General features: G+C 37.1%; 1 protein-coding gene across 7 annotated transcripts in view; it reads right to left on the bottom strand.

Annotated features, from left to right (window-relative positions):
* Window positions 1-15,112, bottom strand: part of AKAP7 (A-kinase anchoring protein 7) — a 148,919-nt gene that overhangs the window by 32,832 nt on the left and 100,975 nt on the right. For 2 of the 7 annotated variants that reach the window (XM_008995075.5, XM_054254441.2), the window contains exon 1: window positions 2,907-3,027. The exons of 4 other annotated variants lie outside the window; for them this stretch is intronic. In XM_008995075.5, the coding sequence (XP_008993323.1) occupies window positions 2,907-2,955 (49 nt within the window). In that variant the 5' untranslated portion in view covers window positions 2,956-3,027. Of the gene's footprint in view, window positions 1-369; window positions 439-2,906; window positions 3,028-15,112 lie in introns of those variants that run through there. One more of the 7 variants, XM_008995074.5, reaches the window with a different exon arrangement.

Raw genomic sequence — 15,112 nt, 5'->3', positions numbered from 1 at the left:
AAATAGCTCCTGCCACAGGGAAATGATAAATGTTTGAGGTGATGGATATCTTAATTACCCTGATTTGACCCTTACACATTGTAGGAATGTATCAAAATATCACATGTACCCCAAAAACATGTACATTTGTTATGTATCAATCAAAATTGCATTAAAAATATTTCTGGCTATGCATATAGTCAACTTTCTACAGCTTAGGCTTCTGCACGACTAGTTGATTTAAAAAAATCATTGTTTACTATCAATAGACTAAAATAGTAGCACTAATAAATCAATTAAATTAGAATTATTTCTATCTACCACCACCACCAAAGGGCAAAAGCAGGATAAAACAGCAGCAGGAGAAGGAAGGGGTCACTTGACTCTTACCACTTGGCCAACTGGGTATATCCTTGCTGTATCTCTGTAGGACTGCAGAGGACGAGCTTTCCAACTCACCTGTGTTTTGAGAATAACACCCACACATTTAAACCTTCACCAAAAACTCATCAAATTCTGCATAATTTGGGCTACCTTCAAGGAGGAACATTCTAGAGCCACTGCCTGGTACAGAATTAGAAGGAGTGGGCATTCACATTTCTCTGCTCTGGTTTTAGTAGATGCATTTATTTCAAAGCATTCCGAGATGCTCTGCTTTTAGTAGTATTTAGCAGATAGTACATTCCTCAGTGTAGGCTAACAAGGCTGTTAGGTGATGACACAAAAAATACATAAGACCCAGGAGGTAACTGTACAATCCAGCAGCAAAATCAGAAAAATGCTGGACCCTCCCAAATGTCTATTATGGATTCTTTCACATTATCGGCACAACTTACAGACTGGATACCCACAGTCGGTGCTAATGTATATGTTCTCTGAGGCATGCTGAGCAATAAATTCTCTGCCACTTTTTAAATGTCCCCTTTATAAGTACTGTTAGGCATACATTACCAGAAGGACAGGAGTGCCTGGCACAGAAGCCTCTCTTTAGACCATCCTATAGCAGAGAAATTAAACACTGCATCAGGAAACATCTCTACAATGTGCATGTGTGTGGATGGGGTGTGTGAATGGAGTATGAAGCAGATTAGGAGGAGAAAAACAGTGGAGTATCCACAAAAGCAGACAGAAGAAAGAATAATGGGGAGAGAATGGAGAAGACCAGAGGGCCATCAGGAGTGAACGGGGGCGGGGGTGCAAATGCATTTCTTTTAACCAGAATTTGCATGTACAGACTCGGGCTTCACTTCAAATATGGTGCTCTACCTTCATTATTTTTCTTAAAGTTTGGAATTTGAGACAAGAAATCCAAAAAGCAGTACATATTACTTCCTGTCCAGCAATATTAGGAAGCACCGATATAAAACAGAAGACTGTTCTCCAACAGTCCCTGATAAGAAAGACAGAAAAGAACAAATACCTTCTGGAGCGGAAACTTGACTTCTTCAGATGGAGCCAAAAGATGCTTACAGACAGGGGAAGAAGAGAAATAAAACAGGAGAGCAGGCACTCCAAGGGAAAACCCTGAGCAGTGGAATAGAAAGTGAAGAGGGTGGGGAAAGAATTCACTATCCCTGCATCTTGCCGAGGATTTCCAGAGAGAAGCATTCCCCGAGAAAAAGATCAACCAACCAAAATCTTTAGGAACTACAAATAAATCATTCTGACAAATAACCTGAAAAGTCTTGAGCTGCTAAATGAATGCCAGTGCTCTTTGTTAGAAAGTGAATGATTTTGTTGTAAGGTCATCTCAAGTTGTAAGAGTGGGATTGTCACATACTGTATAGTATCATTTCACAAGTAAAATTTAGAGCACAGTTTATTAGCTCCCTGTTAACAATCAAATGTTCCACACTTTCCAGTGTTAGGAGACTTCGGCATTTATTCCAAAGCATTCCCAAAACAGTTACTGTAAAAACTGTCTTATTTCCCAAGTGAACAGGTATAGCATATGTATTATTTTTTTAAACAGTCCCTGGCTAGTTTCTGAAGAACAAGCAACAGGAAATATAAACCAGATGTGGATCTCTGAGTATCTGAACCAGATATGATGAAATTCCATGGACCTATTTAAATTAGAATCAAGCACTGATGTGACAGCAATGTGGCTGCAAATTTAGCAAGTATGACTAGAAACATTATATTGAAAAGGAAGTAAAAATTCCCTATTTCTGGGCAACTAGGGTAAGGCAAACTCTATTCAGCATACTAATTAAAATGCCAGTAATCCATTTAACAAAGCTAAAGTGTAAGTGAATACACATAAGCCAGTGAGGAACAAAATTCATTGCAAATGGCACCACTTTAAGTTCTCTTTTCTGGGCATAATCAGCTGTGGAATTCAACATTCATTTAGGCAGATTCCATGAGGTTTCTGCTAGAAGCAAAGAGGCATCACTTGTTTAGAGTGGTCTCACAGGCACACTTAAATCCCTTCCAGGAAGAACAAAGCAAGGGACACATGAAAATATATTTAAGTGTCTAATACGTGTCATTTTAGAACCAGCTTTACCTCTCTATCTGTTACTGTTGAGCATTGCTTAGAAAATATGCCAGTTTCAGATTAAAAAAATGAAGTCTGGTTGTCCAGTATATCAAATTGAATGCAGTGATTTAAAGAAACTCAAACCTAAACTGACTCTAATGTAGTATGATAAAAATGAGCTGGGAGAGTACCAACAGAGAAGAATCACAAGTGACATTTCAATATTTAGTATTTTTAATATAGCTCACCTACTGAGTTACTGTACTTTTATACTTAATTTGTAACTACACTCCTACCAGTACCTTTAACAATTGCATATTAAAAATCACAACTGATTAGTCTGCTATCTTTCCTACTAAAAAAAAAAGCAAAACTACCCCTAGAAGACAACTGCACAAAATAGTCAAGCACTTAGGATTCTGCACAGTACAAATCCACTTACTGATTTTTCCTTCATCTCTTGAGAAAGGAAAGCAGCAAAGCTGGCCCATGGCACTGGTCCTGTCTGTCTTTCCTGGTGTTCTTCTCTGTGAGCACCCCAAATAGAAACTGCAGTTTGTAGCACAGTCTGTGAGCACACCCTGCCTTTTTCACTCCACGGAGCAGCACAGGCAGCTTGAAGAGCCAATGCACGCGCCGCCGCCAGGGGAGAGAAAAGAGAAGGGAACTTGCTGCCGTGAGCAAAAAAGGCTCCACCTCCAGTCCTCCAGCCTAATGCAACTGCTCTGGGACTGGCATTCAATGACGGAAGTGGCGATACACTCCCTAAGTCTCAAAACTGTGAGTCCCCCACAGTAGGTCAGTGCCATGTGCGCTATCTGGCTATCTGCATATGTCTTTAAGAAAGGTAGCTGAGAAAAACCACAAGAGTCTCCTACAGACAACTGCAGTAATTACACATGAAAATTCAAACCCCCAAAAAAAAACTATATTTCTGTCTGCTGCTTAAAGAGGAAGAGCCTTCTTTTATCTTCAGGAGATTGCTGTTTATGAATAGAAAACCCAAAAGAGCAGAACTGGAACCACAACTTGTATGAAGTATGGTTAACTACCTAGAAAACTACATGAACAACAGAAATGACAGGCTAAGTGTGGGGAAAGAGGCTATCGACGGTTATCTGTAGAGTACAGCATATCTTTAAATTCCTGCTTTCTGAGATACTGTCTTATTTCCCAACTAAAGCAGTAATCAGTACTATGAATTTTGAAATTATAGCATCAAATATGTCAACAGCCTAGAAAATCACCCAAATATAGATGCATCACTGACAAAAAGACAAAAGATTAGGGCATCTTTCTAAATGAAGCCACAAAGTGATTGAGCAAATTCAGAGGCAGCAAAACAACTAATTTTCAGACAGGCTGTATTTTCAACTTTATTACATGAAATAACAGGTTTCATGTAATTTTTCAAAATCTGTTATCTTATAGAGGGAATAGCCTCAGTTTATGACACCCTAGGAATGAAAAATTGTTCACAGTACCAGAAATTCCACTCCAGTTATTTCTTCCTCCTCTTTTACTAGCTAGGCACACCTATTTCCCATGGATTAGAAGGAGAGGAACACCCCAAGTGGTTCTGAACATGGTCCGCCTTCTTTCATACTCATCCAAACAAAACACACAGCAGGAAGGAACGAAAATCATCAACTTTACAAATTCTATTTGTTGCATTAAAAAAAAAAAAGAAGCCCAGTGAAGATGTTGACAAATTCTAGTATCCGTTTTCAATGCTTTTTTTTTTCAGAAAGAAAGAATTTTGATAATTTTGATGCAAATATCACAGAGTATTTGGGAGTGTATCAAGAAACATAGTTGTTTCTATATGTCACAGGTACATGAATATGCACTTTGATTTCCAAATGAGAAATACTGTGAAGATCTGTGGAATAAAAAGCAAAGATCTGACTCATTAAATTAAACTGGCAGGTCTATCCACATAATTAAAATTAATGTTTAGAGAATTACATGTCCTTAAATTGCTTTCACTTTTTCAGAGTATTTAAAATATAAATATGTTTACTTTACCTTGATTTAAAGGGGACACTCCATTCTATCACACAATGAACATTACAATTTTCAGTAAAATTTCACTTTTATAACCAGTTGTGTTTCTTCACAGCTTAGTGACTTGTGAATAAACAGCAACTTTAAACTCTTCCATTATTCCCCCCAATTCACCAACACAAGTGAATAAAGGTGTATGTTTTAAAATATAAAGTGATTTTGTATATAAATGTAAAACAGTCCAAAAAGCTATAATAATAATATAAACCTTATTAAGACTAGAAAGGAAATAAATGGCCTGGAACCCTAAAAGTGATAACATCAGAATGCAGAGCAGATTTTGAACACCGCAGACATGACACAGAATGAGGTTCTTCCCAGCCTTAATACTGCCACGAGCCAACTATGAAACACCAGACAAGCCCTTGGTTCTTCCTGGGCCTCAGTTGCTTCATCCAAAAATAAGGCAGTAGGAATTTTAAGATCTTTTACAGTGCTAGCATTGTATGATTTTGTGATCAAAATAAAGGAAACAGCCTAACAACCAGTGAACAATTATCCTGAACATTACTTTCTGTGTTCAAGGAAGATGTATTTGCAGGGAGTAACTCCCAGCATTTCCCAAGCACCAGCATCAGTATAGTGATAAAACCTTTGGAGTCAGGAAACCATTGGTTTGAATCCTAGATGTCAGGTATTAACGGTTATGAAACTTGTGCCTCCTTGTCAGAGTTTTGATATCTTTATCTGTAAATCAGGTAAGTTCATTATAAAGCTTTTAATTTGTGTTGTCAAATACTGAGGGGAGGAGAAGAAGAGAACAGGTTGTTTGATGGCTGTATTATATCTGCCTCAGTCTTTCTAGCACCAGGTGGCAATCTTGCCTCCTCCTTTCAATTTTGTGCCCTACCAGCTGCCATCTTGAGTTAATGCTTATATATCTGGCCTCCAAACAAAAAGGCCCTCCACTCAAACTCAGAGCCCAGAGGGATAATGTTTGTGCCATAAATCCTATGAATTTAACTTCATTATTAATGATTCCCTTTTAGCACTGCTTCCGAAAATGTGCAGTTAAGAATAGGGACAGGCGCCATGGCTCACGCCTATAATGCCAGCACTTTGGAGGCTGAGGTGAGGGGATCACTTGAGGCCAGGAGTGTGAGAGCAGCCTGGGTAACACAGTGAGATCCCATCTCTACAGAAAATTTTTAAAGATTAGCCAGTCATAATGGCACATGCCTTAGTCCTAGCTACTCAGGAGGCTGAGGCAAGAGGACTGCTTGAGCCCAAGAGTTTAAGGTTATAGTGAGCTATGATCACACATATCACTGTACTCCAGCCTGAGTGCAGGAGTGTCTGAGTGAGACCTTGTCTTTATTAAAAAAATAAAATATATAATATATCATTAACTAACAGTATTTATCAAGATATTCTGCATGAATGAAGGGGAACTAGAGAATGTTACAAGCTTTTTCATAAGCATTAAGTGAATTAACCAGAATAAAAGATAGGAAACAATGAAGAAATTCAACACAAGAATTTTAAAACCTAACATTTACTGGACACATAACACCAGGCACTTGCTAAGTGTTTTTACAGTTTACTCTTTCATTTAATCCCTAAGACAGTTCTATGAGGATAGTGATATTACTATCCCCATTTTATAGGTGAAAAACGTAAGCTCAGAAAAGTAACTTTGGTGAAATCTTTTGGAGAGTATATGGCAATAAGGGGATTTGAACTCCATTTGTACGGCTCAACAAACCCTAAGCATCTGATTCAGACTTCTGTATTATTATTTTATTTTATTTTTTCTGAGATGGAGTCTTGCTCTGTCACCAAGGATAGAGTACAATGGCACAATCTCAGTTTACTGCAACCTCTGTCTCCCAGGTTCAAGCAATTATCCTGTCTCAGCCTCCCAAGTAGCTGGGATTACAGGCACTGGCCACCACGCCCCGCTAATACTGTATTTTTAGTAGAGATGGGGTTTCACCATATTGGCCAGGCTGGTCTTGAACTCCTGACCTTGTGATCCACCTGCCTCAGCATCTCAAAGTTCTGGGATTACAGGCATGAGCCGCCACTCCTGGCCCAGAGTTCTGTATTATTAAACACAATTTGTGTGTAGACTCAGCTATATACATTACGAAACAGCATACCACAATTTCAAAATATTGTGCAGAAAAATGTTTTTTAACCATGCTCTATGGTAATACGTTCAAAATCTTGCCTTGGTAACTCATGTTTTGCCAGAAAATCCCTTTATTAATGGTGCTAGAGTAATGTAATCCTATTTTAAAACAAAGGACCTAAAGACAGACTCTTTTCAGGGCTGGAGCCTGCCATATCTTGGAAAAACGACTCAATTGAGATCACAGAAATAACAGAATGATCCCTGAATGCATTCATCTTCCAGGAAAAACAGCAACTTGGACCATAGACAAATATAATCCCTGACAATATTCATGACCTTTTATTAGGGAATTAACACACTCTTCTCAGTAGTATGTGGAGGTCTACTCTAAAATTTAAAAAAGAAGGTTAACCTTGAAGAGAAAAAATATCTGATATGATACTATGTTCATAAACTTAAAACCTTTTCATGCTTTCTTTTCTCCCAGGCCTGGCTACAGACAAATCATGGTTAGGACCGATGCCTATATCTGCTATCATATTTTAGGTTTTTTATTATAATTGTTTAAAATGGCAGGAATGAAACTAAAAAGTATGAGGTGGGTGGCAGCTGCCTCTTGTCCATGTACTTTGAACTGTCAGCTCTGATTACTGCCTCTAATGGAAAAAGGTAATTCTTAATTATGACCAAAAGCTCTATTCTCTGTTAGTTAGTATCTTTATCTACCTATAACTGAACATATATATATATATATATAATATTTCTGAGAAACCTCATGGAAAAGTCTGAGTCAAAATAAAAACCAATCCTCGCTATAAGAGTCTGACTCTACAAAACTGTACAAATTACCAATTCTTACCAAAACTGTACAAATTACCAATTCTTCTGAGGCTTCCAACTCATTAATTAAAGGAAATTGGAGTTTGACAATTTGTAGAGACACATGAAAAAGAAAAAAAAACAGTAAATGTCTTTTATTCAAAAGAGAGGAGAGAAAAGAGGACATTAAATCATGAAGTGTAAATAAAGAGAAAAACCATTTTATCCTTTCAAATTTTGGAACCAAGCCTTAGGACACAAAACATACTTTTATGTACAAAAGAGACAATTTAGGAAGATTTCATTACACAGCAGGTAGACCAGTTATGGAAACTGTTATGCCAAGAAATGTCACAGTTACCAGGAAAATGTATATAAGTTGAAGAAGTGCTTGACAATTTGTGGAAACATAATTCATGGAAATTGGAATGTTTTGGAATATATTCCAATTTTTATGTTGCCACTGGGTACCAAAAAGACAAACAATTATTCTGGGCCTGAAGGAGATTGGATGGACACACTTGATATTATATTTTGTTTCTCTGTGTTCTTGTAGTGAAACCCTGTCTCTGCTAGAAATACAAAAAAATTAGCCAGGTGTGATGGCAGGCACCTGTAATCCCAGCTGCTCTGGAGGCTGAGGCAGGAGAACTGCTTGGACCTGGGAGGCAGAGGTTGCAGTGAGCTGAGATCGCACCACTGCACTCCAGTCCTAGGGACAGTGTAAGACTCCATCTCAAAAAAAAAAAAAAAGAATGCAACTCTCAATAATCAATCCACAATAGGCATATATCTATCGCCCAGACCCAAAAGATGCTCCTTTATCATTTAGCCACTGCTGTATCTTTGTAATTATTTTGTAACCAAACGAAAGTTTCTGAAACAACATCATTAAACCACAACTAAAAAAACTTTAAATATTATCTAAAATTCTCACTAGTTAAGTCCTGTTCTTAATTACCTGCAAAAAGAATTAGTCTAACTGTGATATTTGGAAGCCAAGAATCTTTTTTTAAAACCATAATTCCTACTTTGGTCATATTTTCAACAGACTTTTTACTTCTCTTTGCAGTGCTTTTGTTTTTCGCTAAAACTGAAAGTTATAGGTATTTGTATATGAAACTGCCATATGCTATACAATTTTATATGTACAGCAATTAGAAAGAGAATTTTTTTCTATAAAACAGAAGAGAGAAAAGCATAACGTACCATATACAGCATATGTGCATTTAGAAAACGGGAAGAAACAAGTAGATACCTAGAGCTACAAAAGAAGTCCTTATTCTTTACCAATCTACAAGAGTCATTCCAAAATCTCTGCTGATGCATTTCTGCCTAGTGCCAATTTTCAAATGCCTACTCTATGGTTACTATTCAGTCAGTTATTTTCTATGTGTGTGGCCCAACATTTAACGGCATGTATAGTCAAAGCCTTTTCCATAATTGAGAAGTTAGTGAGGAAACTTTATCTCCCTGCTTGGAGGACAGACAGCAGTAGAACACTAGAGGTAGGAGGCTGAAAGAAGGGCTGACAAGTCCCAGCACATATCTGGACACCTCACATTTACAGCATACTCTGTTATCAGTTTGATTCCAGCCACCGTTTATTGAACACATGCTACGAGCTAACATGATCATCACATAAGCTCTTGTGGTAAAGTTAACTCTTGTGTCAAAGAGTGCAGCCAGAGTAGGTGAGAGAGCCAGAGCCCAGGGAGGGTACGAGCCCCACATTTGAAGTCATGGCCCTAAGGGAGCTGGAAGGAGCCCAGCATTCCCACTGTGGCAAATCACATTGGACAGTTTTATTAATCCAAAGCAATAACAAGAGAACAAAGGCCAGTAACAGTCATTTATTCTAAACAGACACTGTTCAGCTCTGCTTTTTACAGTCTGACCTTTTTTCAAGCATTAATGAAATCACAAAAACTGATAGGAGTTACTTCCTCAAAAATAAGTTAAATGTTTGGAAGTTAAAACCTTATTTGAAAAAATAAAAAGGAAAAGCAAAGAATATACTTAATCTACTGACCAGTATTTGTATTATCAGACATGGCTTTCTTAGTCAAATGCTTTTGATCTTTTAATGCCCTAGACCTTTCAGAGGAGAAACCAAGATCCTTCACAAGAAGAAAAGAAACATATTTCAGAAACAGCAACAGGACCCGATGAGAAGATGTTACTTGTAGTTTAACAATGTAAACAACAGAAAATTTGGTTCTACAATTTCTAAGGCATTGGAGGTTTTCAGAGGTCCTAATTATTCCTTCTGTGGAATGCTTTCAATCTATATTTAGCTCTGAAAGTGGTCCACTGTTTGACCTTGGGCAAGATAACAGTCAGTCACATTTCCTGGTATGTCAAGCTTCAAATAAAAGGTACTTTAATAACTCAACATATTATTATTAAAGCTTTTTTTCCTCTAATAATAATTTAAAAAGATAAGGAGAAATGAAAGTGAATCCTGAAAATAACAAAAATTATTTATACCAGATAAAATGCCATTAAATCAAGGTTGCTCTTGGCAGGTCTCAAACTCTGTATGGTTCACCATGGCCCCGTCTGACATGCCTCCGATACGCTATGTCAGTATTCATTCTGATTAATCTGTTTATGGATGCTTCTAAAACATGTGGTAACTGTCAGAAGGGTCGTTTAAATATCCCACTGAATCTATTTTCTGTCCATATATTTCTTAATCCACAACTGAAATTTGTATCGGTTAGGATGCACTCAGCTGCAAACACCAAAAATTCTTGATTCATCTGGTTTAAAAATAAAGAAATGTCATTATCTTCTATAATCCTATAAGCTATGGTAGTGTCACTCTAGGGGCGGTTAATTCAGTGGCTTGACAAGATCATCATTACTCACCTTCCTAGTGTCCCAGGCTCAGCATGTGTACTTATAGGCACGCAGTGTCCCCCATGGCTAAGAATGGCAGCAAAGGCCACCACATGCATACCCAACAATTGCCAGCTAAAAAATGGTATTCTCTTCCCTCTAAATGTCTTTTTATCAACTCAATGGTCCTACTGGTATTTCTGAAATATGCTTCTTTTCTTCTTGTGAAGGACATTAGTTTCTCCTCTGAAAGGTCTAGAGCATTAACAGATTAAAGGCACCTGCATTAGCAGCCATCTCCCATAATACAAATACTAGTCAGCAGATCAAGTACAAGACAACTGCTGATGTTCCAGCAGACTTCTCACATACATTGAAATTGGGTCACATGCCACTTCCTACACTAATCACTACGAAGAAGAATGGAGCCAATCACCTTCGGGGCAAAAGTCAGGACCACTTTGTCTGAAGCCCACAGTATCCCAGTGAAGGCAAAGAAAATGGACTCAGAATAGGCAAGCCACTAGTGTCTGCTCGTGTTCCATGTTTACCTTTTAATAAAAATGTGTATCTGCTTTTTGGTTAATTAATATTAAGAACGTGATTAAAAGGGTATTATTTATGTAATTTTATATAGAAAAAAAGGGGGGAAAAGCCTTAAAAAGTAAATTACTGAAAAAGAGTGTCATGCTAATTAAAAAACTATCACATATGGATTAATGTATGCCACTCTAATAAACAAAATTATAATTGCTAAAATACATGGCTGGAGAACAAGAAGCAAAACTGTGAATTGCCTTTCTTGAAACTTTATTATACTAAGACTGACTGCTTAAGTAAAAGCTTCCACTTATCATAATCCAAGTTGTTGGCAATGAACATATATTTGGCAGCTATGGTTCTTTGGAACCAAATATACAACTGTGATGGTCAAATACAGCTTCCTTTACTCATAGCCAGAATCAAGACAAAATATTCACCTGAATCATTAGTCAATAAAAGATCATATAGAACCACAATTCATGAATTGACAAACTGATGTTTTCTCAGTTGCTCACACTTCGTCCCTTAAGCATTATATATAAAACATATTCAAGTCAGATACAATATCAAAGAATCTATGTGGGTTAATGGGAAAAAAAACAGAATTTAAACTTCATAAAGGGAAATAAAATATACTCTGTGTTTCTTTAGCTTTCATTATCCTCATTTCTACCAAAATGAGGTTTCTCTGTAGAAGATGCAATCTTGAATCATAGAGAGACATTTTTAGGCTACTGCTTTTCCACAGACCAACAAGACACAATTAACAAATTTGTCATACTTATGGAAATAATTTCCACAACGTTTTATCTCTGTCATAGCCTCTTGTTTAAGGTCTCTGTCCTTTCAATACATATCTCACGTAACTAGCTGCAAAGCAAATCTCAAGTTCTAGGTTTTCCAGGTACTCTTCCACTCTTTCATTCATACCCATTGCTTGAACTACTAACCTAATGCCACTGAATCCTGTGTGTGTGTGTGTGTGTGTGTGTGTGTACACACAATATATGTCCTGGACCTCTCTCCTCAACAAGCCCCTTGATTGGGCCACAGCTGCTCTCATGTGCCCAGAATTGAACTCATCATCTTGTCACCAAAATCTGTTTTCTTTTTTATCCTGTACATTGGTATAGGGCACTATTGTCTACCTAGTTGTCTAAATCCCAAATCTGGGAGCCAACTTAGGGTTCTCTTCTGTTTTTCAAAATCTACCCAAAACCTTAAAATACCTGCCTACCGAGATCTGCAATGCACCCCACCTTCTCCATCACCATCCACTGCAAATGCCAAGTGCAGGCAATTATCATGACCGCTCTAGACTGCCACTCCTGTCTACTTACTGGTCTTGCTGATTCAGCCATTGCATCATGCTTATACCATACCAGTAGAGTGTCTTTTCTTAAGCACAAATCTGATCATGTCATTTCCAGCTCCAAGAATGTTGCTGGCTCCCATTCTCTACAAAATGAGATCTGAACTGCTTAAAGACAAGTTATTCATGTGCAGAGTGAATTACTTACACGTCCCTGCACAGACTCTTATGCAGCTTCCTTGGCCTGGAAAATCTCTCATTTGCCTCCCTCCGCACTGAACATTCTCATTTTCAGTTCAAAACTTTCCTCTTCTGTGCAGCCTGTCCTGACAATCCCTGGAAGCATTAAAAGCACCCTCACTTGGTTCCCATTAGCTTCATTACCCTTATTATCACTTTAAATTGTAGTCATTTGTTTGCATAACTTCCCACTAGAAAGTAAACTCTGAGACCACGGCTGTGTTTGTCCATCTTTGATCTTTAATACACAGCATGATGCTTGGCAGTTGGTAGCCTCAATAAATAGCTGTTCAATAAATTGCACAAATAAATTATAATAACCAAAATTGAACTGAAGAAGTTTTAAAGTAAAGGGAAGACTTTATGTGCACAGTAGTTAATAATGCTTCACATACCAAGAAAGTGCTATGAATGAACTGGTAACTCAGGCAATACCAATGAATCCTAAATTCAGTCTGCCAGTGTGACAACCAAGACCCATTTACTCACTCGTCATACTTCACTACCCCCATTCATATTTTAAGAGTAACCATATAACAAAAAAGGATAAAATTGAATTGAATTTTAAAACAGAGCTAGAGATTGAGAATTGTATTACCTCCCTTCCAATTAATGCGAGATGCAATAGTAAGCAAGGTCTTGCTGGGACAAAAATAAAATAAAATTTAAGGCAAAATAGGGGTTTCACGAATTCTAATGACAAAAGAGACTTCATGAGGTGATTTAGACCTCCAGGTTAGATAACTTCATAAATGATACTCTCTTCCATCTTAAAAGACAGTCAAGATATTTTACAAATCCCTTAGCACCTTGTTCCAGTGTCTTAACAATCCTTTAGAGTTCAAGGTTTTTCCTAATGCTTAGAATAGTGTATTAAGATTAAGAAGAAATAGATATTTTATTTATTTTAGACTAACCCTACCATAAGTCACTCTTGAGCCTTGTTTGTCCTGGGCTTAAGAATTCTGTATACAATTTGTAGCAATTCTACAACAATAATAATAGGCACCAGTTAATGAACACTGAGGATGTGCCAAGCATGATGCCAAGAGATTTTCATGCATTATCTCATTCAGTCCTCATGAACTAACAACTATGCTTATCTCTATATTATAGATGTGGTAACTGGGTTTCAAGTCATTAAAAATGTGCAAACAGTTGGGCAGCTGGAAAGTGGGAAGTGGCAGTGACCATTAGAACAAGCTCTGCCTGGAACTTCTGGTCACTATGTTTTCCTCTGTAGTTTGAGCTCTTTCTCTCTCTATCTCTTTCTACTATTCTACATTCTCTCCGATTCCTCCATGTTTCACTAAAATGGAGAAGAATTTAATGAGTTTTATAAGTCTGCCTATTATAATTTCACCATATTAGCAAGATTTTTAAAAAAAATAACACTATGTTATATAGATTTGCCAACTTTGTTTTTCTAGTCAAAAAATTAAACCAAATTTTTAATATTCACCTTTGTATTTATATACACAAATTATATGTACACAATATAAAATATCATATAAATATATAAATTATATATACACACACATGTAAGCATCTTTACATTTGACATGCACCAGTGTTGACCCCATGTCAATTTAAGGAAAGCATTAGGAATAATGCAAATCTTTAATAACTAGAAAACTGATGTTCTGATGTTAAGAAAGAATACCACTGCAATAAGTATTCTATATGACTAGCACTGCCATTGATATGAATAAGTAACATTTTCTTTTTTCGAGACAGAGTCTTGCGTTGTCCCCAAACTGAAGTGTAGCGGGGTGATCTCGGCTCATACAACCTCTGCCTCCCAGGTTCAAGCAATTTTCCTGCCTCAGCCACCCAAGTAGCTGTGATTGCCTGGCTGATTTTTTTCATATTTTTAGTAGAGACAGGGTTTCGCCATGTTGGCCAGGCTGGGTTTTAACTCCCGACCTCGGCCTCCCAAGGTTCTGGGATTGCAGGCATGAGCCACTGCCCAGCCAGTAACGTTTTTATAACACTATATGTCAAGCACTGTGCTAAGCACTTTTAAAACAATAATAAACATTGATTAATGTGGTGAAAAATGTGTTCAGAGGCAATGAGGCAATGTCATGGACTAGTTAGACAGAACTTTTGGCAACTAATAATTCATAATTATGTTAATGGCTTGTCTGATCAGACTCTGCACTCTAAGAATTTCATTCACATGGCTTTATTTTTCCTGTTTATTTGGAATTCAGTATTTACCTTCATATTTTTAAGAATAAACTTTAAACTGAAGGCTCCACACATAACTCATGAAATAACTTACTACTGCATCATTTTAGTAGTGATGCGTAATTTTTCAGATAGTTAAATTTACCACTTAGCACTGCCCCTTTAATATGCAGGGTTCGCAAGATGTCTAACATAAATCATAAGGTTTGAAACCAGGCCAACAGATGGTTGGATATTCAAAATAGCCTGAGCCACAGCTGCCACTTTGTGTTAGCATCCAAATTAATAGCTGATATACCAGTTAAAATATAGTGAGCCATCTCTAAGATTAATTTTCTCAGTTACTTATCCCAAAGCTTCATCTAACTTAGGCAGATGTAAATAAATAAGCTAAGAGTTTCAATTATTTGTTGCTTTTCATTTTTATTAGGGGCATATAACAAATTTTAAACATTTTCTTTTTAGAAGGCATGTTTCATCAAAGAAACATATAAAGAGGACATTTAGGACAGCAAAAGAAACCAGACTGGCAATTAGAGTATTTAGAATGTCA

The sequence above is a fragment of the Callithrix jacchus genome, chromosome 4 (assembly GCF_049354715.1).
Source record: "Callithrix jacchus isolate 240 chromosome 4, calJac240_pri, whole genome shotgun sequence".
In the NCBI taxonomy this organism is placed as follows: Eukaryota; Metazoa; Chordata; class Mammalia; order Primates; family Cebidae; genus Callithrix; species Callithrix jacchus.
This window is presented reverse-complemented; position numbering and strand designations above follow the sequence as displayed.